The sequence below is a fragment of the Castor canadensis genome, chromosome 2, assembly GCF_047511655.1.
Source record: "Castor canadensis chromosome 2, mCasCan1.hap1v2, whole genome shotgun sequence".
Classification (NCBI taxonomy): Eukaryota; Metazoa; Chordata; class Mammalia; order Rodentia; family Castoridae; genus Castor; species Castor canadensis.
Genome location: NC_133387.1, coordinates 58,781,448 through 58,806,225, shown reverse-complemented (window position 1 = coordinate 58,806,225; position 24,778 = coordinate 58,781,448). Strand labels below are relative to the sequence as shown.

At 33.6% G+C, this 24,778-nt stretch overlaps 1 protein-coding gene across 4 annotated transcripts in view; it reads right to left on the bottom strand.

Annotated features, from left to right (window-relative positions):
• The window catches only part of Sema3e (semaphorin 3E), a 275,022-nt gene that overhangs the window by 42,501 nt on the left and 207,743 nt on the right, over window positions 1-24,778 (bottom strand). For all 4 annotated transcript variants that reach the window (XM_020155039.2, XM_074064864.1, XM_074064865.1 and 1 more), the window contains exons 5-6: window positions 20,983-21,076; window positions 1,111-1,230 (exon numbers count right to left, since the gene is read on the bottom strand). In XM_020155039.2, coding sequence (XP_020010628.2) covers window positions 1,111-1,230; window positions 20,983-21,076 — 214 coding nt within the window. The remainder of the gene's footprint in view (window positions 1-1,110; window positions 1,231-20,982; window positions 21,077-24,778) is intronic.

Below are 24,778 nucleotides of genomic sequence, written 5' to 3'. Positions count from 1 at the left end.
AGGAAAATGGAAGAAAAAGGTAAAAACAATACAATAACAAATAAGTTACCCTAATAAGTTATATATACTAGAATGTTTATTTTTAACTCATAAGTTTATGAGGAAATACATGCTTTCCTTGTATCTTCATACAAACATTAAACAGATAATGATTTTGATTTCATTTATAGATCAATAGACATTTAAAAACATTAAATTTAATTAATTGTTTAATGTTTAATAACATTTAATTGGGAAATAGAAGAGTCAGGGAGGCAAAAGACAATTTTAAAAAACATATTGCAAAACTTAAAAAATGCATTCAGTGCAGGTTCCGGTTAAGGACACCTCAAGATTATAATCTTCATAAATTTCCTCACATTGTACATAAAAGGGGAATGTAAAGATAAGTACCATATCAAAGTAAAGGAGTCCATAATTACTTATTTTCTTAATTTATAAATATTCTACCAGTAAACCTCATGGAAGACCGTTTTACTTTCAAGGTGAGAAATTTTAATTTTTGTGTTTATAGTCTAAGGGATTCAAGAAATGACTTTTGATTGATATGATATGTGAAGCACTTTAATGATAATATGCTTATGATGATTATACATTTTGGATCCTTACATTTGGATGAAAATGCTCTCCAAAAGATGACGTTTTAGCTCCTGGATATACCAGGGCGACAAAGTATAAAAATCATTCCTTACAAAGAATCCTACATCAGTGAATGGCTAGTACACTTCCTAGAATTTTATCTGTCTCTAAAGTGCAATGTGATCCTATTAAAACAAGCAAAGCAAACCAATCACTTACTTAAACATGATACCAATTCATAAGACTAGACAAAACTTACTGGATGATGGATTTTTCCCTTGTCATGTATTTGACTTGGTTCTTTCATTTAAGTCTTGATTTCTAAGCATTACTATGAAGGTAAATTGGTTTTATAATTGAGCTAATCCATTTTGGGATAAAATATGTATCATATATATTTTAATTCAAGAATATTGCTGGTAAAAACATCCTCAAATTTTTAAAGACTGTTATATTTACATTGTTATTATGGAAATGGCAAAGTCAGCCACGAATTCTGGACTTCCAAAGGCACTCTTGTCTTAGCCCCACCTTTCAACAGGCGCTCATCGTCATGCTCGGTGCGGATGTGGGCAAGGCGCCCCATGCTGCGGAAGATTGCAGAGTCTCTGCCCCAGTAGTCACTGTAGAGTCCAGCAAACAGTTCACTACCTATATGGATGTATCATTGAATATTAAGTCAGGCTTTATTTCTAGATATAATGGTGAATTATAAACCACAATTACATAAACACATTCAATTTTAACACATATTAGAACTTATGACATTCATGGTCCTGTTGCCAAGGGCACGGATGTTACACTCATACTACAGTGGCCTGAAGCCCAATTCTGCCACTTACTAGGCTGTGGGAACTTGCGTGCCTTGTTTCACCTCTCCGTGCCTCATTTTCTTCTTCTATGAATACGAAAAGGAGTAGTACTCGGTGCAGATAAGAGTAAAGCACAGCTACAAAGTGAAAGACACAAATCTAGCATTGTGATGGAGATAACTGACTGAACTATCTGACAAAAATTACTAAAAATATACTTCGGCCAGGAGAAGTAAGAATCTTAATTAACTGATTTGGAAAAAAGAAAAAGAGTTAGGCACTGGGAAGAGTATTTGGCAAATACTAAGACCTAATTTTAGCTGAATAACCTGGTCTCATTTATTTTACTAAACCTTTTTCCACCTTCATATCATCAGGGCTTTATTTATTTATTTATTTATTTATTTGTCATTTTTGCAGGTGTTATATATGAACCAGTTAACTCAAATCCTTCTATAGATAATTTGCTGTCATTAACATGATTTTAATGTGGGAACTTACAAAGTGTGTCAAAAACTGTACTTAATCCAATCAGTTGTCACGTAATTTGAGATTTTATGACTGAGTCATATAGGGAGGATATAAAAAGAGCTCAAGATTTAATCAGTGAGTCAACAGAGTGACTGAATGACTTTATCTGCAACAAATGATAAGCAATCAGATTTAAAATCAAGTCAAAGAATTGCACAAATGTATGCAAGGTCTCAAGAAACAACAATGTGTTTTTGGAGCCAGAAATAAAGACATTAAACGTAGTTTAAGAAAACAGAAAACAATCTTATTTAAAAAAGTAGAAAATATAAGGGCATAACCTGAACCCTAGAAAGATCGACACCTCGCAATTACAGGCTCTTGGAATAGTCTTTCTTCAACATCATTATGAAAGATAATCAGTGTGGCCATCCATATATGAGAACCATTCTGCATACCCCAGCCCAGGCGTCCTGTCCCAGGTGAAAATACCTGACCAAGAAGCAAATGGTAACAGCAGATCACTGTAAACCACAGCCTTACATATTTTCTTAATTAATGTCATAGAAGTCTGGTCATGTTTGAAAATAAATACAGAGATGATGGTTGTTTAATGCAACATTGATGCTTTCCTGAGTCCTGAAAATTTGAAATATGCATGTATGTGCATCAGTGCTATTTAAACAGCTTTAAAGTTTAAGAGAATACTAATCTTAACATATCAAGTTATACAATTCTTTTTATTTTTTTTATTTTGAACTTTTTTTTTCCTTTATTCATATGTGCATGCAATATTTGGGTCATTTCTCTCCCCTTCCCCCCACCTCTTCCCTTGCCCCCCACCCCCTTGCTACCAGGCAGAAACTATATTGCCCTTATCTCTAATTTTATTGAAGAGAGAGTATAACCAATAATAGGAAGGAAAAAGGGTTTTTGCTGGTTGAGATAAGGATAGCTATACAGGGAGTTGACTCGCATTACTTTCCTGTACATATGTGTTACATTCTAAATTAATTCTTCTCAAACAAACCTTTTGTGTAGTTCCTGGTCCCCTTCTCCTGTTGGCCTCTGTTGCTTTAAAGTTTCTGCATTAGTTCCTTTGCATTGAGGACATTAAATACTATCTTGTTTTTTTTTGGATTTCTTGCCTATCCTCATACCTCCCTTGTGTGCTCTTGCCTCATCATGTGATCAAAGTCCAATCCCCTTGTTGTGTTTTTCCTTGATCTAAAGTCCACATATGAGGGAGAACATACGATTTTTGTCTTCTAGGCCTGGCTAACCTCACTCTGGATGATGTTCTCCAGTTCCATCCATTTACCTGCAAATGATAAGATTTCATTATTCTTTATGGCTGAGTAGTATTTCATTGTGTATAAATACCCCGTATTCTTAATCCATTCATCAATAGTGGGGCATCTTGGTTGTTTCCATAAGTTGGCTATTGTGAATAGTGCTGCAATAAACATGTGTGTGCAAGTGCCTCTGGAGTAACCTGTGTCGAATTCCTTTGGATTTTTTACCAAGAGTGGTATTCCTGGCTCATATGGTAGACATATGATTAGATTTTTAAGAAGCCTCCAAATTTTTTTCCACATTAGTTGTACTAGTTTGCGTACCCACCAGCAGTGTAAAAGAGTTCCTTTTTCCCCACATCCTCGCCAACACTTGTTGTTGATGGGGTTTCCAATAATGGCTATTCTAACAGGGGTGAGGTGGAATTTTAGTGTGGTTTTAATTTGCATTTCCTTTATTGCTAGAGATGGTGAGCATTTTTTCATGTGTTTTTTGGTCACTTGAATTTCTTCTTTTGAGAAGGTTCTGTTTAGTTCACTTGCCCATTTCTTTACTGCTTCATTGAGTTTGGGAGAGTTAAGTTTTTTGAATTCCCTGTATATTCTGTTTATCAGTCCTGATGTGTAGCTGGCAAATATTTTCTCCCACTCTGTGGGTGTTCTCTTCAGTTTAGAGACCATTTCTTTTGTTGAGCAGAAGCTTTTTAGTTTTATGAAGTCCCATTTATCTATGCTATCAATAGTTGCTGAGCTGCTGGGGTTCCATTGAGAAAGTCCTTGCCTATACCTATTAGTTCTAAAGTATTTCCTACTCTTTCCTGAACCAACTTTGGAGTTTGGGGTCTGACATTAAGGTCCTTGATCCATTTTGAGTTAATATTGGTATAGGGTGATATACATGGATCTAGTTTCAGTTTTTTGCAGACTGCTAACCAGTTTACCCAGCAGTTTTTGTTGAAGAGGCTGCTATTTCTCCATCGTATATTTTTAGCACCTTTGTCAAAGGCAAGTTGGTTATAGTTGTGTGGCTTCATATCTGGATCTTCTATTCTGTTCCACTGGTCTTCATGTCTGTTTTTGTGCCAGTACCACGCTGTTTTTATTGTTATTGCTTTGTAATATAGTTTGAAGTCGGGTATTGTGATACCTCCAGCGTTGTTATTTTTGCTGAGTGTTGCCTTGGCTATTCATGGCCTCTTGTGTTTCCAAATAAATTTAACAGTAGAGTTTTCAATCTCTTTGATGAATGTCACTAGGATTTTGATGGGAATTGCATTAAGCATGTAGATTGCTTTTGGGAATATCGACATTTTTACTATGTTGATTCTACCAATCCGTGAGCGTGGGAGATTTCTCCACTTTCTATAGTCCTCCTCAGACTCTTTCTTCAGAAGTTTATAGTTTTCCTTGTAGAGGTCTTTCACATCTTTTGTTAGGTTTACACCTAGGTATTTGATTTTTTTTTTGAGGCTATTGAAATGGGATTGTTTTCATACATTCTTTCTCAGTTTGTTCATTATTAGTATATAGAAATGCTAATGATTTTTCTATGTTGATTTTATATCCTGCTGCCTTGCTATAGCTGTTGTTGGTGTCTAGTAGCTTTTAAGTAGAGATTTTTGGGTCTTTAAAGTATAAGATCATATCATCTGCAAATACAGATATTTTGACAGTTTCTTTACCTGTTTGTATTCCTTTTATTCTTTATTCTTGCCTAATTGCTCTGGCTAGGAATTCCAGTACTATGCAAATAGGGGTGGAGATAGTGGGCATCCTTATCTCATTCCTGATTTTAGAGGGAATGGTTTCAGTTTTTCACCATTAAGTATAATGCTGGCTGTAGATTGGGCATATACAGCTTTTATGACGTTGAGGTACTTTCCTTCTATTCCTAGTTTTCTTAGAGCTTTTATCATGAAATGGTGTTGGATCTTATCAAAGGCTTTTTCTGCATCTATTGAGATGATCAATTGGTTTTTGTCTTTGCTTCTGTTAATGTGCTGTATTACATTTATTGAATATGTTGAACCACCCCTGCATTTCTGGGATGAAGCCTACTTGGTTGTGGTGAATGATCTTTTTGATGTGTTGTTGAATTCGATTTGCCCTTATTTTATTGAGGAATTTTGCATCAGTGTTCATTAAGGAGATTGGCCTACAGTTCTCCTTTTTGGAAGTGTCTTTGCCTGGTTTTGGGATAAGTGTAATACTGGCTTCATAAAATGTGTTAGGCACTTTTCTTTCCCTTTCTATTTCATGGAACAGTTTAAGGAGGGTTGGCATTAGTTCTTCTTTAAAGGTCTGATAGAATTCAGCAGAGAATCCAACAGGTCCTGGACTTTATTTTTGGGGAGACTCTTGATTGCTGCTTCAGTTTCATTTTGTGCTATAAATCTATTCAGGTGATTAATGTCCTCTTGATTCAGTTTTGGATGATCATAAGTATCTAGAAATCTGTCCATTTCTGTAAGATTTTCAAATTTATTTGAATATAGGTTCTCAATGTAGTTTCTGATGATTTTCTGGACTTACATGGTGTTTGTTGTTATCTCTCCTTTTGCATTCCTGATTTTACTGGTTTGTGTTTTTTCTCTCCTCATTTTAGTCAGGTTTGCCAGGGGTCTATTGATTTGTTTATTGTTTCAAAGAACAAACTTTTTGTTTCATTAATTCTTTGTATGGTTTTTTTTTGGTTTCTATTTCATTGATTTCAGCTCTTCTTTTTATTATTTCTCTCCTTCTATTTGTTTTGGGATTTGCTTGTTCTTGTTTTTCTAGGAGTTTGAGATGCATCATTAGGTCATTGATTTGAGATCTTTCAGTCTTTTTAATATATGCACTCATGGCTATAAACTTTCCTCTCAGGACTGTGTTGCTGTGTCCCATAGGTTCCAGTAGGTTGTGTTTTCATTTTCATTGACTTCCAGGAACTTTTTAGTTTCCTCTTTTATTTCATCAATGACCCATTGTTCATTAAGCAATGAGTTATTCAGTTTCCAGCTGTTTGCATGTTTTTTGTCTTTATTTTTGTTGTTGAGTTCTACTTTTATTGCATTGTGATCAGATAGAATTCATGGTATAATTTCTATTTTCTTATATTTGCTGAGACTTGCTTTGTGCCCTAGGATATGATCTATTTTGGAGAAGGTTCCATGGGCTGTTGAGAAGAATGTATATTGTGTAGAAGTTGGATGAAATGTTCTGTAGACATCAACTAGGTCCATTTGATCTATGGTATCTTTTAGATCTAGGATTTCTTTATTGATTTTTTGTTTGGATGACCTATCTATTGATGATAGTGGGGTGTTAAAGTCTCCCACTACCACTGTGTTGGAGTTAATATATGCTTTTAGGTCCTTCAGGGTATGTTTGATGTAATTGGGTACGTTGACATTGGGTGCATATAGGTTGATAATTGTTATTTCCTTTTGGTCTATTTCCCCTTTTATTAGTATGGAATGTCCTTCTTTATCTCATTTGATCAATGTAGGTTTGAAGTCTACTTGTCTGAGATCATTATTGCTACTTCTGCCTGTTTTGGGGGGCCATTGGCTTGGTAAATCTTCTTCCAGCCTTTCATCCTAAGCCTATGCTTATTTCTATCAATGAGGTAGGTCTCCTGTAAGCAAAAAATTGTTGGCCCTTCCTTTTTAATCCAGTTTGTGCAATGATGCCTTTTGATGGGGAAATTAAGTCAGTTAACATTAAGTGTTAGTATTGATAGATATTTAGTGATTCCTGTCATTTAGTTGTCTTAGTTGTTTGAGGATTTGATTGTGTGTAGCTATATTGATGTTACTCTCTACTTTTTTGGTTTTTCTTTTCCTGTAGTTTGATACTGCTTGCCCTTTCATGGTGATGTTGGGTTTCACTTTCTGTGTGCAGAATCCCTTGAAGAATCTTTTGTAGTGGTGGCTTTGTGGTCATATATTGTTTTAGTTTCTGCTTATCATGGAAGACTTTTATTGCTCCATCTATTTGGAATGATAGTTTTGCTGGGTAACATATCCTAGGGTTGATCATTCAGTGCCTGGAAGACCTCACCCAAGCTCTTCTTGCTTTTAAGGTTATACAATTTGACAATTATGATTATTAAGGTGACAGGTGTTAAAATTTGACAAAATATATACCCAGAATTAAAGAGGACTTGAAGATTAAATTAAAGATGCTTATTAGTAAATTTTGTTAGGCCTTTAAAAATTATCTCAAAATATATACAGAATTATTTTCTAAGGTATGGTCTTTAAAATATCTTTAAAAGATTACTCATATTTTTATGATTTAAAGTTTGAGAAAGTAGTCAACTGAGTTATATATAAGAAGGAAATGTGAAGGAACTTTATTTTCAACTTGAGTTAGTGACTAATTTTTAAAAGGTAATGATAATTGCTTTTGTTATAGCAGATTTGGAATGAGATTAGTAAGATATAAATTGAACTCAAAGGTTTAAAGAAAATCATTTTTAGAACTATTATTATAGCTACTTTTTGCTTTAAAAGACTAGCAAGTCTACGTATTCTGTTTATGAAATCTATTATAGATGTTTAAAAACTATGAACAGAATTCATAAATGAAATCTAGGTTTCTCACAAAGGAATTAACTTTTAAGCTGTGTTTTTATATGAGAGAGAAAGAAAGGGAAAAACAAATGTGGCAGGATGTCCACAACAGGTGTACCAAGGTCAATGGAGCACAGGAGTTCATTTTATTCCTCTTTCAACTTTGCTTTGCATTTGAAATTTTTAAGTTTAAAAAGATGGATATATTTGTTGAGTTCATCCTATAAATTAACATATACGAAGTCAAAGGAAAGTGAAACTCAATCTATAAAAATTTTAAATTTGGAAAGGAAATTTAAGTTGAGAAAGAAAAGTTACATCAGAATTCTTAAGCATTTCATGTTCTTTGGTAATAGAAAAGAGGAAACATGATATATAGCAAAGTCAATTAGTGCAATCCTCACCACAAATTTTATCTACGCATGTGGAGAAAGCGTTAGAGACAAAATGCATTCAGTGATGAGGAATAAAAACCATTTCCTGGGACTTGGTCTTCAGTACTGAAGCATGGATAGGAGAGACGTGCTGAATAAATTCAGGGGATTGGGAAGCATCCGCTCTAGGCATAAATAACCAAGGTGACCCCTAACAGAATTAAGTATTAAAATGCCAGTGTGGATTTATATAAAATATTTTGCTCTTATTTACTATAGTTGAATCCATATTTCCTACATAAAATATAAAAGTCATCTTGTAAGATTGTTGTAATCATAATTTATTTTTCTAGTATGGGCTGGACTGAATGTTTAAATAGATTTCTTAAAAGTCAAAGAGTTCTATTTCTCAAGTTTTAAATAGTTTGATTTCTTAAAATATTACAGTACTACTATTACTATGGAAATATAATCTTTGTATTACTGGACATCAATTTATTGCATTAATTTCAATTTAGAAATTTGTTTCAAAGTTCAATTTATTTTAATCAATGCTGTAAAACTAACAAACAAGTACCACTTGAAGCCGCTAGATGGCAGCACGGTGATATTAAATAATACCAATTCCAGGCAGGTTATCTGCACAAAAGAAGAGACATTTCCAGTTCTACCCAATTTTCCTTTTGTACTCAGACAAAAGAAAATAGTTTGTGAACAATTCAAATAACACATTATAAAGTGTGTAACTTTATAATGTTAAAGTTATTTACCTTGTGTATTTGTGAATACACAAAGTTATTGTGTATTAGTTTTAACACTAATACATAGTGTTAAAAACTATACACTATGTAAAACTAAACCAAATGTGTTTCTGTCTGGAATGCTAACTGTTCCTCAGAAGGAAAGGATTCTCCTTTCATATCTTATTTCCAATGTGAAGAAAAAAATTCACACTATAATAAATAATCATTACTGTTGTCAAAATGGTTTGTTAAGAAAAATAGAAAAAAGACAGTACAGCAATGAAAAATAAATTAGAATACTGCTTTAGGGATAAAGAATACCTAGCAATAATTAAATGAGTGAAAATACTATCGTTTTAATAATTGGTACTAGTTCATAATACATAGTCTCTAATGAAAAACTTTAAAACTATAAACATTTGTTATTATTTTAGAAAATTTATGATTTAATATTTTGATATTATTCTACAGAGTACAAAAATGACATCCAGATAAATTATATTTTCATAGATTGAAAAAAAAGTTTTCATTTAAGGAGTGAAATGTGCTTCAGAATTTCAATGACAGAGCAGACCTTCCAAGGGATTGACCTTTCTATGTCTGTAAAGACAAGCAGTTCAATAAATGGGTTTTCATTGTAGTAGATTAAACAGATATCTATTCTATCTTGATATTCTGAGTTTTGTTTTTATGCCCAATGGTATTTTTCATGATCATAGTACTGGCTTCTGATGGTATTTGATGCTATGCTAATTTTAAGGAGATAATTAAGAACAAAATACATATTTGCAGTGTATTTTGACAGGTGAATATAACTTATTGTTATACTCAGTAATAGTATCTCTAAAATGATAGGTAACATAATAGTGGAGAAAATTCTGCATTGGAAATCTAGATAATCATGCCCTCAGCTTAAAATCTTCCATGGCAAAACTATTCACTATCTCAAGGTATCAGTTGCTTGCAGGATCAGAGAGACCTACATGTGATTTCTGGAGGATTTTGCATTTCCATTTTCACTTTACTCTCATTTACCACAAAGCTTTCCTTGACTAACTTATTTTTCAGCCCAGTGGCTCCTTGTATCACTATAGACCCCCTGCCTTTTTCTAGCATACTGGTTATCATGCCATGTTTTATTGACTCCTTATGTGCTTGAAATCATGCCTCACTAATGCCTGGAATATGGAAGATGTTCCATAAGCAATCACTGAATCAATGAATGGCTTAATGAATTAATAATCAAATGCATGTACAACTCCTTTCAGGTGTTAACAAAAAAGCTATGAAATAGAGAAACATTCAGAATAAGATTGTGCTTTTTCAGAGCTGCTTCAGTGAGAAAATATCAAAACAAAGAAAAGGTATCAGAGTGTTTTGAATTTCTGCTCCTAAAGGAATTGTGTTTTTTTATAATTTTAACTCATGAACTCAGGGATTTTATTTTCTAGCATTTGTCCCCAATATCTTCAGCTTTAAAGGACATTAGGTTGTGATTAAGAAACTGTGTAACTAAATTGCTTATATGAAAGAAAATAAGTCAATCATTTATTATGAGCAATATACAAAAATAAACTCATTATAAATAATTCAAAGGTAAAGTGTGCAGTAAAGATAGTTTTTATGTAACTGCTTTTTATGACACAGACTCAAATTGTAGTTTTATTTAACCATATTCTATTCTTGTACTATTTTATGAAACATCAAGAGTTTTGTTGAATGTGGAAGATGGTGACTAGAGGGAAGAAGCAGAAAGCACACTTCCTAAAGTAAAATCTTGGAGAGATGCTGGAGATACACCTTGCAGGAAAAACCACCAAGAACAGGCAAAACTCCAACACCTCCACATCCCCAGACCATGCAGAGCATCCCCACTCCTTGCTAAATGGAGAAACCAGGAGGGCTCCAGCACTGCCAGATGCCAGCTCCTAACTGACTTGGGAGAAGCAGACCAACAGAACTAGGACTGGATGCTGAAGGACTAACTGAGACTGTATTGCATTTGAACTTGAGATATTTTTGTTTGTTTGTTTGTTTCCCCTTTGATGAGACAACAACAGAACTACTTCTTAGACACCAACACCAGGACTGGAGGCTGAAGGACTAACACCAAAATTATTAAGAATGAAACTTTATTGCATTTAAACTTGGGGATTATTTTTTTTTATCCTCTCTCTGTCTCTCTAATGCCTGTTTATCTTACTGTTGATTAGTACACTATCAATTCCTGTTTATTTCTTTGGCTCTGTTTTTTGTTTGTTTGTTTGTTCCTTTGTTTGTTTTGTTTTGTTTCCTTTATTTCTTTACCTTCTTTGCTTTCCCTCTTCTGTCACCCTTCCACTCTAGATATCACCACTGTTATTATTACAAGCTAGACAATACTGAATTACAAAAAAGTACAGGGACAGTAACAATAGCAAGGGCAATGATGGGAACTTGGAAAAAAAGAAGGAAACCATTTTCCCCCCAATAATAAATTAGTACAGGAACCAGAGGGAAATGAAGAAAGCAGATACCTAGATCTGGACTCCAATAAAATGAAGATAAACTATGCCAAAGAACCAAATGAAGCACACAAGAACATCATGAAGAAGAAATCCTGCAAGTAATCAATGGGAATTTTATAGATTTGATACTGGATATGATCAACCAAAATGTACAGGAGACAATCAAGAAATTCCAAGACAATAAACATAGAGAATTTGAGAAACCACAAGAACAAATAAAAGAAACTATAGAAGCACTGTATAAACACAAAAGTGAAATAAAGAGCATGATAAATAAAGAGATAAATGAACTCAGGGTAAAAATAGACAATATTAAAGAGGAAGAAACTCAGGATATGGAAAACCTCAGGAAAAAAGAACAAAACAGAAATGCAAAACAAAATGGAAGGCCAATGCAGCAGAATAGAACAAACAGAAGACAGAATCTCAGAACTCAAAGATGAAATGGTAATAAAGAAAAACCGGAGAACTATTAGTTAAATTATACATGCATTCTATCTGATCACAATGCAATAAAAGTAGAACTCAACAACAAAAATAAAGACAAAAAACATGCAAACAGCTGGAAACTGAATAACTCATTGCTTAATGAATAATGGGTCATTGATGAAATAAAAGAGGAAACTAAAAAGTTCCTGGAAGTCAATGAAAATGAAAACACAACCTACTGGAACCTATGGGACACAGCAACACAGTCCTGAGAGGAAAGTTTATAGCCATGAGTGCATATATTAAAAAGACTGAAAGATCTCAAATCAATGACCTAATGATGAATCTCAAACTCCTAGAAAAACAAGAACAAGCAAATCCCAAAACAAATAGAAGGAGAGAAATAATAAAAAGAAGAGCTGAAATCAATGAAATAGAAACCAAAAAAAAAACCATACAAAGAATTAATGAAACAAAAAGTTTGTTCTTTGAAACAATAAACAAATCAATAGACCCCTGGCAAACCTGACTAAAATGAGGAGAGAAAAAACACAAACCAGTAAATGCAAAAGGAGAGATAACAACAAACACCATGTAAGTCCAGAAAATCATCAGAGACTACTTTGAGAACCTATATTCAAATAAATTTGAAAATCTTGAAGAAATGGACAGATTTCTAGATACTTATGATCATCCAAAACTGAACCAAGAGGACATTAATCACCTGAATAGATTTATAGCACAAAATGAAACTGAAGCAGCAATCAAGAGTCTCCCCAAAAATAAAGTCCAGGACCTATTGGATTCTCCACTGAATTCTATCAGACCTTTAAAGAAGAACTAATGCCAACCCTCCTTAAACTGTTCCATGAAATAGAAAGGGAAAGAAAAGTGCCTAACACATTTTATGAAGCCAGTATTACACTTATCCCAAAACCAGGCAAAGATACTTCCAAAAAGGAGAACTTTAGGCCAATCTCCTTAATGAACACTGATGCAAAATTCCTCAATAAAATAAGGGCAAATCAAATTCAACAACACACATCAAAAAGATTATTCACCACGACCAAGTAGGCTTCATCCCAGAAATGCAGGGGTGGTTCAACATACGAAAATCCATAAACGTAATACAGCACATTAACAGAAGCAAAGACAAAAACCAATTGATCATCTCAATAGATGCAAAAAAAGCCTTTGATAACATCCAACACCATTTCATGATAAGAGCTCTAAGAAAACTAGGAATAGAAGGAAAGTACCTCAACATTATAAAAGCTATATGTGACAAACCTACAGCCAGCATTATACTTAATGGTGAAAAACTGAAACCATTCCCTCTAAAATCAGGAATGAGATAAGGATGCCCACTATCTCCACTCCTATTTAACATAGTACTGGAATTCCTAGCCAGAGCAATTAGGCAAGAAGAAGGAATAAAAGGAACACAAACAGGTAAAGATACTGTCAAAATATCTGTATTTGCAGACGATATGATCCTATACCTTAAAGACCCAAAAAACTCTACTCAAAAGGTCCTAGACACCAGCAACAGCTATAGCAAGGCAGCAGGATATAAAATCAACATAGAAAAATCATTAGCATTTATATACATTAATAATGAACAAACTGAGAAAGAATGTATGAAAACAATCCCATTTCAATAGCCTCAAAAAAAAAAATCAAATACCTAGGTGTAAACCTAACAAAAGATGTGAAAGACCTCTACAAGGAAAACTATAAACTTCTGAAGAAAGAGTCTGAGGAGGACTATAGAAAGTGGAGAAATCTCCCATGCTCACGGATTGGTAGAATCAACATAGTAAAAATGTCGATATTCCCAAAAGCAATCTACATGCTTAATGCAATTCCCATCAAAATCCTAGTGACATTCATCAAAGAGATTGAAAACTCTACTGTTAAATTTATTTGGAAACACAAGAGGCCATGAATAGCCAAGGCAATACTCAGCAAAAATAACAATGCTGGAGGTATCACAATACCCGACTTCAAACTATATTATAAAGCAATAACAATAAAAACAGCATGGTACTGGCACAAAAACAGACATGAAGACCAGTGGAACAGAATAGAAGATCCAGATATGAAGCCACACAACTATAACCAACTTGCCTTTGACAAAGGTGCTAAAAATATACGATGGAGAAATAGCAGCCTCTTCAACAAAAACTGCTGGGTAAACTGGTTAGCAGTCTGCAAAAAACTGAAACTAGATCCATGTATATCACCCTATACCAATATTAACTCAAAATGGATCAAGGACCTTAATGTCAGACCCCAAACTCCAAAGTTGGTTCAGGAAAGAGTAGGAAATACTTTAGAACTAATAGGTATAGGCAAGAACTTTCTCGAGGGAACCCCAGCAGCTCAGCAACTAAGTGATAGCATAGATAAATATGAGTTCACAAAACTAAAAAGCTTCTGCTCAACAAAAGAAATGGTCTCTAAACTGAAGAGACAACCCACAAAGTGAGAGAAAATATTTGCCAGCTACATGTCAGACAAAGGACTGATAACCAGAATATATAGGGAACTCAAAAAACTAAATTCTCCCAAAATTAATGAACCAATAAAGAAATGGGCAAGTAAACTAAACAGAACTTTCTCAAAAGAAGAAATTCCAGTGGCCAAAAAACACATGAAAAATGCTCACCATCTCTAGCCATAAAGGAAATGCAAATTAAAACCACACTAAGATTTCACCTCACCCCTGTTAGAATAGCCATCATTAGCAACACCACAAACAACACGTGTTGGCGAGGATGTGGGGAAAATGAACCCTTTTACACTGCTGGTAGGAATGCAAACTAGTATAACCATTCTGGAAAAAAAATTGGAGGCTTCTTAAAAATCTAAACATAGATCTGCCATATGATCCAGTAATCCCACTCTTGGGGATATACCCAAAAGTATGTGACACAGGTTACTCCAGAGGCACTTGCACACCCTTGTTTATTGCAGCACTATTCACAATAGCCAAGTTATGGAAACAGCCAAGATGTCCCAGTACTGATGAATGGATTAAGAATATGTGGTATTTATGCATAATGGACTAATGAAGAAAAATGAAACCTCATCATTCACAAGTAAATGGAGGGAACTGGAGAACATCATTCTGAGGGAGGTTAGCCTGGCCCAAAAGACCAAAAATCATATGTTCTCCCTTATATGCGGACTTTAGCTGAAGGGTAAACACAACAAGGGGATTGGTCTTTGATCACATGATAAAGGGAGAGCACACAAGGGAGGTATGAGGATAGGTAAGACACCCAAAAAACTACATAGCATTTGTTGCCCTCAATGAGAAGAAACTAATGCAGACACTTTAAAGTGACAAAGGCCAACAGGAGAAGGGGACCAGGATCTAGAGAAAAGGTTAGTTCAAGAAGAATTAACCTAGAAGGTAACACATGTACAGGAAAGCAATGCGAGTCAACTCCCTGTATAGCTATCCTTATCTCAACTATTAAAAACCCTTGGTCCTTCCTATTATTGTATATATTCTCTCTTCAACAAAATTAGAGATAAGGGCAAAATAGTTTTTACCTGTTAGTGAGGGGGTGGAGGGGGAGGGAGGGGGCAGTGGGGGTAAGGAAGGGGATTGGGGGAAGAGGTGAGAAATGACCCAAACATTGTATGCACATATGAATAAAAACCAAAAAAAAAGGGCTTTGTTCATGGACTATATGTTAACTGAGTTTTTATTCACCATGTTGGGATGCAGATGGTAATAAAGTAGCAAGAAAACTTCACAGTAGTTGAAGTTTCACTCACACACACTTCTCCTGTGTATGTTATACATATGCACAGTACAATTCCAACTATGTTAATCACATTTGCCTCCTGGAATCGCTGATGGCTGAAGGATGATTTAGCTGTTTTACTTTAAAACTGAACTGATACTGTGAAATTTTTTTTTATTTTGGAGGGAATATTTTGTAGAATGACTGTGCCATGCGTAACTACAAGGAGGCAAGGACTGGAGACACTGACCTGTACTCCAGCATCCAGCTTTCACACTGTGTTGTGATTTTGGAAAAAAGAGAAAGAGTGCTTTTATTAGGTATTTAGTTGTTTGGGTTCCTTGCTTTTTCAGTTTGTGTCCTGGCAGATGACTAACGTTAGCAATCAGTGTTAAGAAAGTGGATTCTGAAGCAGAAAGGTAAGGAAAAATGTGTTTTGAATTTGTTCATTTCCATTTATTGACACCCATGTCTCTAGTTTGAGGGGTTTTTTTATGTGGCAAACCAGTAAAGTTGATACCATCATGGTGAAAGCAGATTCTTAGGGGACACAAAATCAATGGGGACTTGAACAGCAGGATTTTTTTTTCCCTTTTTTTTTTTCATTTTTAGGAAACCATAAGCAAAGTATTCAAATAACTCCTTAGAGAGCAGCCATCATGGACAGAAGTGGTGAAGTAAACATGTGGACACTGGGCATTTTGCCAAATGCAAGGGAGCAGCAGACTTGGATAAGAAAGTACAGATATTCTTTAGAGAAAGGAAAGTGGTAAGTGAATAACTTGAAGTCTAAGTCTCTAGAGAGTTGGGGTGAAGTCAAAAAATTAATCAGTACTGATTAGAAAGATAGATAGATAGCTGTACTTTCCTTTGGAATTTTTCATTAATTTTCTAACATTTATAAAGCTATATTTTGTGCTAGGAATATTCATTCACAACTCTGTCTTGGACATATAGCTCATTAAAAATAAGTACTAATTTTAAAATGTTTTAATATTAATAACTTAAAATAATCACATTTCCCTAATATGTATCTTGATTTATTTTCAATCAATATTAACATTTGAGTTAAAAATGAGATTTATATTTACAAATATTGTTATTTTGATAAATCCAGTAAGAAAATTTCAAGTCCAAATAACAGTTAAGTGTTTCAAAGCAAATTTTCAAGAGTTACATGACAGAGTAGTTTTCCCCTAAACACTAGTACCATGCAACTTACCATAATTTGGGCAATTCAGGCATGATAAGATTAAACCATACAGCTGGAACTGATAATACAATTTTGGGATAAAATGAAATGTAAAAAAAAAAATTCCATTATACTTAAAGAGAAAGTATGAGACAGCCTAAAGTTATAGAAATATTGTACCAAACATAATTGATGAAAAATATCCAACTCAAATATTCCCTTCCTGGCAAAATGACATATAACATAAAAGAAAATATTTCCTGGATTTTCATTTGAATGGTCATCAAATAATAATTTACTTACTATTTTGTTTAGCAAGATGAATGATAAGCATCATTGGATGATTTGAAAGGCATGGGTAAGTAATGTAGTAGTTCATTTTACTGAGAAATTCATGATTTCAGCTAGCTGTTTTTAAAACCATTTGACAATGCTTTGTACTTACTCAAACAGTTAAGACTGTTTTAAATACAATATTAGTAGTGCACACTGGGGGAGAATTTGGCTAAACACAGAAATATTGCATCTAAGAGCTTATGTATATGCCACCAAGATAAAGTATGACAAAGTGACATATGAAGAGCAAATCTAATTAACATATGACTTCATTTTGATTGTCTAATGAACATGAGGGACATTGTACAATAAGTAGATTGTTTTGCTCTTTAAATAATTTTTCCACATAGAATCATGAGTTCTGAATATTTCCTTTGTTAAGTTAGATTATAAAAATGTGTTTATTAATTTGTCTTTCACCTACCAATTAATCTTTAATGTTGGTTGAATTTTTCAGCAATCTTTTACTTCAGGCAATCTTAAATCAACTTGAATTTAAGTTAACTGAAATTAAAATTCTATCTGAAGTTAAGAAATACTATAGAATTTCTCTCCCTTGCAAGCCCCTTTTTTACTTTGAGGCTTTATACTTTTGTGCATATTATTACCAATATGAGTATTTTATCTTGAAATCTGTCTTCACAAAAACAGGCATTACACATTGTGTGATAGACAATTAACAGAGAAACAAGGAGCAATGGTCTAAAGATGACCCTCTTTTTGCTGGAGTCTTGTTTTAAACCATCAGCACAGAACATGTGTGGTCATAAAATAGCACATTAATACATTCTTTCCCTGTCAGAGAAAGTTAAACCAAGCTTGCCAAATTCCAACTCAGGTAGCTCCATTTTTCCAACCCACATTCCTACTGCTTTTTCAATTGAGTGAATTATTTTTACTTCCTCTCTTTTAAAGAGCTTCTGGCTCACATAGGTTATCAGGTTTCCATTCCAGTGGCTGTTGCATTTCCACAGTGAGTGAGTGATCTCTCCAAGGTACTTTGGGATGAAAGCGAGTAGATAAATGTGAAGAATTATATTTTGATTTCTTCTCTTTGGGGAGATTATTCTATAACTTTCATGTTTAGCTTGGAGGGCTCCTTTGATTTGATTTCTCTTCTGAATAAATGAAACAGCCACCCAGATGGCAAGCACTACACATTTCAGCATAGTGTAATTTGATTTGGAAGTTCAATGAAATTCACTTGGAAATGTCCCTCTGGTAATACTTCCCTCTTAAAAATTTCAGTTTTAAATTCCTGGCTTCATGCATGAAAAAGATCCAAGAAGATTGAATGTAGAGTAGAAAGGTAGCTGTAGAAATTACTTTTCACCACTTAAACAAAATGTTAAAATGATTGGTTTTCTCTTATACTATTCCTAGGATTTCACTGAAGAAGCAGTGTATATTAGGTAATTTTCAACCTCCAGTATCTTTTTTATTATGAGAAAATATTTCAAAATTTATTTTTTTGTGCATTTAGGTGCATCAATGTTATTCTACCTGGACAACATTTACAGGAGGACTATTGTGTACAAGGATTAAATGATAAAAGAAAGATAAGAATTACTCTTTTTTCAGACATATTCAAACCTCACGCCTATGAGATTACAAAATCCCTAAAGACTTTGTATGAGTCTATCAAACATATGCATTTAAATTAATATCCTGACAATGTCTTTGGAATTTCTAACATTTATTGATCTGGCATTCACCAATGTATTCCTAAGGTTTTGACTGTCTAATACCCCAACTGATTTAGCAAATCTATTCCCACATTTAAACTGTTTCCTTCTTCATAGAGTAGACCCTTGGTATCTATGGATATATGCTTCCAAAGAGACCAGTGTTGAGGTAAAACTGCAAATGTTCAGAATGTGTGTCATTCAGAACTCTAAAATTAATCAGATTTACCTATATAGTACATACTGTAGGCCTGAAAATATATAACATAAAACTGCATGGAGTAGGCTACATTACTGTCACAGAACAACTGTTGCACACATTAATACTACTCACTGAGAACTATATCTTATTTCATGCTCTTTGTCTCATATACTGTCTTATTCTTTTATTCCATAATGCCATCCAAGTTCTACTAAAGACATACTCCCTTTCAAAAACTCTCAAATTTCTACTTTATCACTTAAATTAACTGCTTTCACTTTTGCTTTGTTTTATGGGAAGCCTATTTTTATAAAATTAAGGGCAAGCAAATACTCAACAGACCACAACAAGATTTAAAGACAACTGTTGATAATGTGGAACTGAGATCTCCTCTACATCACCTAAGCTGAGTAATATGCACAAAGCAGTTTAAAGTTTTTGTTTTTGATTTTTAAAAATTTTTTTGATTTATCATTTTTTGACTGTGCTTAGTCAAGATTGTGTACAATAAATCCATGAATAATGTGGACTTTCTACTCTATTGACACATAAATGCTCACATGTGTGCATGTGCTTATACAGGCAAATGAGTTCATAGGAAATCTCAAAATGTTTAAATAGTAATTGTCTTTAACACTTATTATTCTTTTAAAAAATTGTATCTCTTCATTGATGGCCCTGAAGAACTTAATCACTGTGTGAGGCTCTCATTTTACAGACCTTTCAAATGATGAAGCTAAGTCAAATTTTTCCCATTAATAGAGTTAACATGAGAGCTTTTCATTACAAGTAAATATTTGTATAAAACTTTACTTTTGTGACCTGGGTACTAAGATTAGAGTGGGAAAGTGTAGGAAGTGAAAGTCAAGACCCATCAAAATTAAGTGTCTTGAATAAGTTCAGAGAAAATTATCAAGCATATGCAGCAGAACAATAGAATCTGTATCAACTGTAAATCAAACACATCGTGTTTTGATTAATTATCAACAGGGCATTTTAACTTTTATCAGTTTATTAGAATGTGAAGTCTTTACATCTTATATTACATTATCTCATTTTCTGCAGAGAAAACATCTAGAATCAGTAGGTAAATAGAAATATTACAAATGTAATAATAGTACCTTGCACATCTACAACATGTCTGTATCCGATCTTCTCAGTACTGAGGAAACAGAATCATTCCTATTAGTACCTACATTTGCTGTCAGGGATTGTTTTCTTCCATTTTACACTTACAGACTCCTACTATCTTATGATCATAGTACTTGAGTACTTCAACAAGTGTGCCATTTTCAAGACCAAATAATATAAAAAAGAAATGAAAAAGTGGGGGGGGATGGGGGGAGAGGGATGGGGCAGGGGGTAAGGGGGAGAAATGGCCCAAACAATGTATGTACATATGAATAAATGAATAAAAAAAGAGAAATGAAAAAGTACAGTACTTCATTATGGCTTAAGACAGGTTCTTGGCTACCCCATTGAATGAAATTGAACCAAACTGGAATCAAGGTCAGATAGTGCCATCTTACTCACTATTATAATAGGTGTATTCAGTGGTAGTGTGAGCTACTCAGCTTCAATAGTTATATTCAAAATTAACAAAAGTTTAGATAAACAACTTTGGAGAGATCAGTTGAGATGATTTTCTGTTAAACTCTATGGCTAACAAAAGATGGTACCCTAAGAAAAGTATATTAAAATTTCCCTATGTTACATAAAATTAAAAGTAGCTTAGTTTCTCTAGCTAAGTTTTAATAAAGCAGTCATATAATGGCATTTGATGAACAGTACATGTCTTTTATCATGTATTATGGAACGATTTGGGTTTTGAAACCTGTACTCCATAGCATTGCACTGATTTTGGAGAAAATTGCTCAAGTTAGCATGGATGGAAATTTAATATCATTGTTCCCAGCACCAATAAGTAGATATGACAAGTCAAAGTATATAAAGAAATGCCAAAGAATGTACTGAAGTTGAAAAATAAGTTTTGAAATCATTGTGACTACCACCTGATTCTGTTGCAAAGATAATTACCAACTAGAGTAGAGACGAAGGAGGAGCTGGGGTCAAAAGGACATCTGCCCCTTCCTCTCTCAGATCTGTGTGACTCCAGGTGAAACAGTGGATCCTGTGAGAAAAACAGAAAAGCTATTGTGAATGTTTCAACTTCAATAATCTACTTGATCAGATAAAATACATTAAACTTTGATTATTTATAAGGTAAATATTGTAAAGAGGACACCAGTACCATCAAGTTATTTAAGCACATGGGCTTTGCAAACCTATACTTCTCAAAAAGTATGCAGATGATGCAAGAAATAACTAGTTTTTATCTGTTGATCAGACAGTACTAGTTTGTCTGAGATGGTCAGTTAAGTATTCAAAAAGGTTGAAACCTGATGAAAAGAGGTTACTGAAGAGGAGATTCAATGGTAAGAACAGGATTAGGGTAATATTTCAAAAATGCCTCATTGATAAATGATAAAATTTACTATCGATAATTTAGACTATCTTTAATCATTTTTTATTCTTCATTATATATTCTTTGTTTTAGCATTCAATATCTGAGAATTTTAGAGAAAGACTAATGCAAAATTATTGCAATATATATGTATCAATAAATGCCATGTTAGGTACTATTTCACTTTTAATTTTCCTTTTCTTATTTTACACAAGAGGCTATAGGTGTAGCTCAAGTGGTACAGTGCCTACTTAGTCAGTGCAGGGCCCTGAGTTCAAACAACAGTACTGCCAAAAAAAAAAAAAAACCAAAAGAAAACAGAGTGAACTGATTTCATACAAATAAGATAAAAATAAATATTTCCATTACAAATTACTACTTATTGGCTCCTGTTTCAAGCATATAACCACAGTTATCTTTGAATGTTCCCAGATTTCAGAATTCCCATTATGTTTTTTTTTATTATTACTATTAATCAATCTCCAATCAGTGTGCTATAAATGGTTTAGGTAAAAGATAGTCATTTAGGGAAGAAACAATAAAAATTGCTGTTGGAAAACAAGTAGAAAAAAAACAACATGCAAAAGAATATTGCTGATACTGCCCACTGTGGTATCTATCTATAAGCAAACCTACCCATCTGTAATCATGACCCTATAGACAATCCTGATGACACGAGGGTTGGGCACACTTCTCTTGAGCCTGATTTTAACTTTGCTAATAATTCCACTTCCTCCACGTTATCTGTATTGTCTTATGTAACATATATTCCCCTTTCTGAGTCTGATATCCTAAACTCACCTTCCTGATTCTGCCATTCCAAAACCCTTCCAGTAAATGCTGGATTCACCTGACCCCTGTGACTCTGGTCTCACCTTTGTAGTTGAAACACAGCTTATAGAACAAATTTGTCCTTCCCAGCCAGAGATGTGACTGCAGTGATATTTTAAGTAACAAAGTTTTACCTATTCAGCTACTGTATACAAATTAGAAGAAAGCATGAATGGTGGTAAATAATTTGAGAGATGTTTGTGTTCACTTCTCACAGGTGACCATTTTCAAAGAGATGAGGAAAGTTTATTTAAGGAAGAAAGAATTACAAGTCTGCCTAGCTTAATACTTATACCAAAAGAATTTCACCTAAATTTGCAAACAGACGTGTAGTATATGAAGAAGTGACCAAGTATATGAGTATAATACTTTGGGGCCCATTAATCACTGCTACTCTGTAAAATATCTGAAAATGTTGTAGAGAGGGTATACATTCCCTCTTAGAAAGCTTATAAAGAGAGATACTGAGTGGCTTTCTTAAGCCAAGATTTTCTGTTGTTGAAAAATTATGTGCCATTCAACTTTTCATCTCTAGATTTTGATTACCAGGTTTTTTTATCTAACAGATATAATTAGCCATTATAAACACAAAGTTGAAAGTACAAGAGTAACACAAGTGTGTTGCTTATTTATTGGAGAAGTATCCTGCATTCATTTAAATTTAAACTGTCAAATGGGTGAAGCAAACAGAAAATGAAAACTTAAGAGTTCTGTGATCAAGAGAATCCCGGAGTGTGTAGAAGTGCAGAGTAAAGGAGGGTAATGAAGTCACAATTTCTTAGGAAAGTCACACATTCTTTTAAGTAGACATTTTAATCTAGGCTCTTGATACTATTGTTGATTTGTGAATTTCAGCATGTGTCTGAGGTATCAAGTTTCTAATATAACAAAATATTCCACTCTCAAGAGAAGTTGTCAACAGTATACTAGATTCTTGAAGAAGTCTATAACTCTAACGTGCTGAAAATAATTAAGTGGAACCTAGAATCATCCTAGAATTTTCAGCTATATAAGAGACAGATCTGTGCAAGATGTAAATCTATTTGAGTCTGTGAAAAGAGAGTCTGTTATGAAAGCTTAAATTTGACACTGAGAATGAAGGTGCATTGGATACTGAATACTTTCATATACTTAGACATCTACACTACAGGTCAAAACTCAGATATACCTTGACCGAACCCTTCTCGCCTTTCTCCAGAAGACTTCAAATACCTACCTCACATTTATTTGATTAATGGCTAAACCTAGGTCAACAGTGTCCACTTTAAAAATAAATAAACTAAATTTTGTCTGATTTTTCCTCACTATCCATATTTTAAAAATATTTTAAACAAACATATCTATCATTTTAATGTCAAAAATGAATGACTTCTGCAATCAACCACTAATGATATTTTTAAGGATAAACTATCAGAACATTCCCACGTTAGCCAGGCACTGTTCTTTTCATGTGCAAAGAGAAGAAAGGTAAAAATCTTTAGAGGATACATGTATTTCATTCACACATGATAATACATGTTTAAAAATAATTCAAGGAGTCAAATAATGCAAAAATGATAAACAATGTCAAATTAGATTGTAGACTGGGATTATTCTTAAATTTTAATTCTGCAACATGTTTTGAATACTATATAGAATTTATAACAAAGAAATAAAAGTTACTATGAACACTTGAAAATTCTGTACAATTTTGCATAGATATTCTTTGACTCCCAAAATCTGAAATTTGCTAGATGAACATCTAAATTACGGCGTTAGCAGCTTGCTGCACAGCACAGAAAGTCCCATTGTTTTGTTTACTGGTCAGATGTGTCATGTTGTTCTACAGGAGTGTAATGTAGGTGTTATCAAAATGTTTCTTTATTTGAAACATAGTATACCTTTAAAAACAACAATATTATGTCTTTGGTTTTTACTTTGTGTTTGAGCTACTAAATTAAATGAAGTTATAACAATAATACATTGGCCAGTTTTTTTGTAACAAGAGTTATTATAATCTTTTTGCTAAAGTTACATTTGATAGTAAAGCTAGAAAAGAGCTGGCATTTTTCATTTGAATGATTTGAAATCCAAAGCATGACTGTGGTCACAGGGAACTTCATCTGAAGTTGTTATTTGGAACCCTGCCTTATTTATTGATACAAGTAACAGCTTCCTTACAACTATTCAGTTGCCTGTGACAAATGTGTAACTGTCTAAATTTTATCTAAGCACATTATGTGTAATCACAAGCTTAAAGCCTACTTAATTAACTTTATTTAGCACAGTTAAAAGAAGTCAAGTAAGAGGAAATGAGAAATAAAATTATATTTCACTTAAACAATGCTTTATGACAGTGTAAGAAAATACTTATCTATGGTTAAGGCCAAAAAAACCAGGAGAAAATCTGCCTCTTTAACAAACACACTGAACAATCCCATTTGTATCCTATCCATGTTTCTTGGTAACAAGTGTAACATTTCCATTGAATACATCATGACATGCACAAGTTCAGAAAGATCAGTCTATTTGGAGACAGTAAAGCCACATTTTTGGACT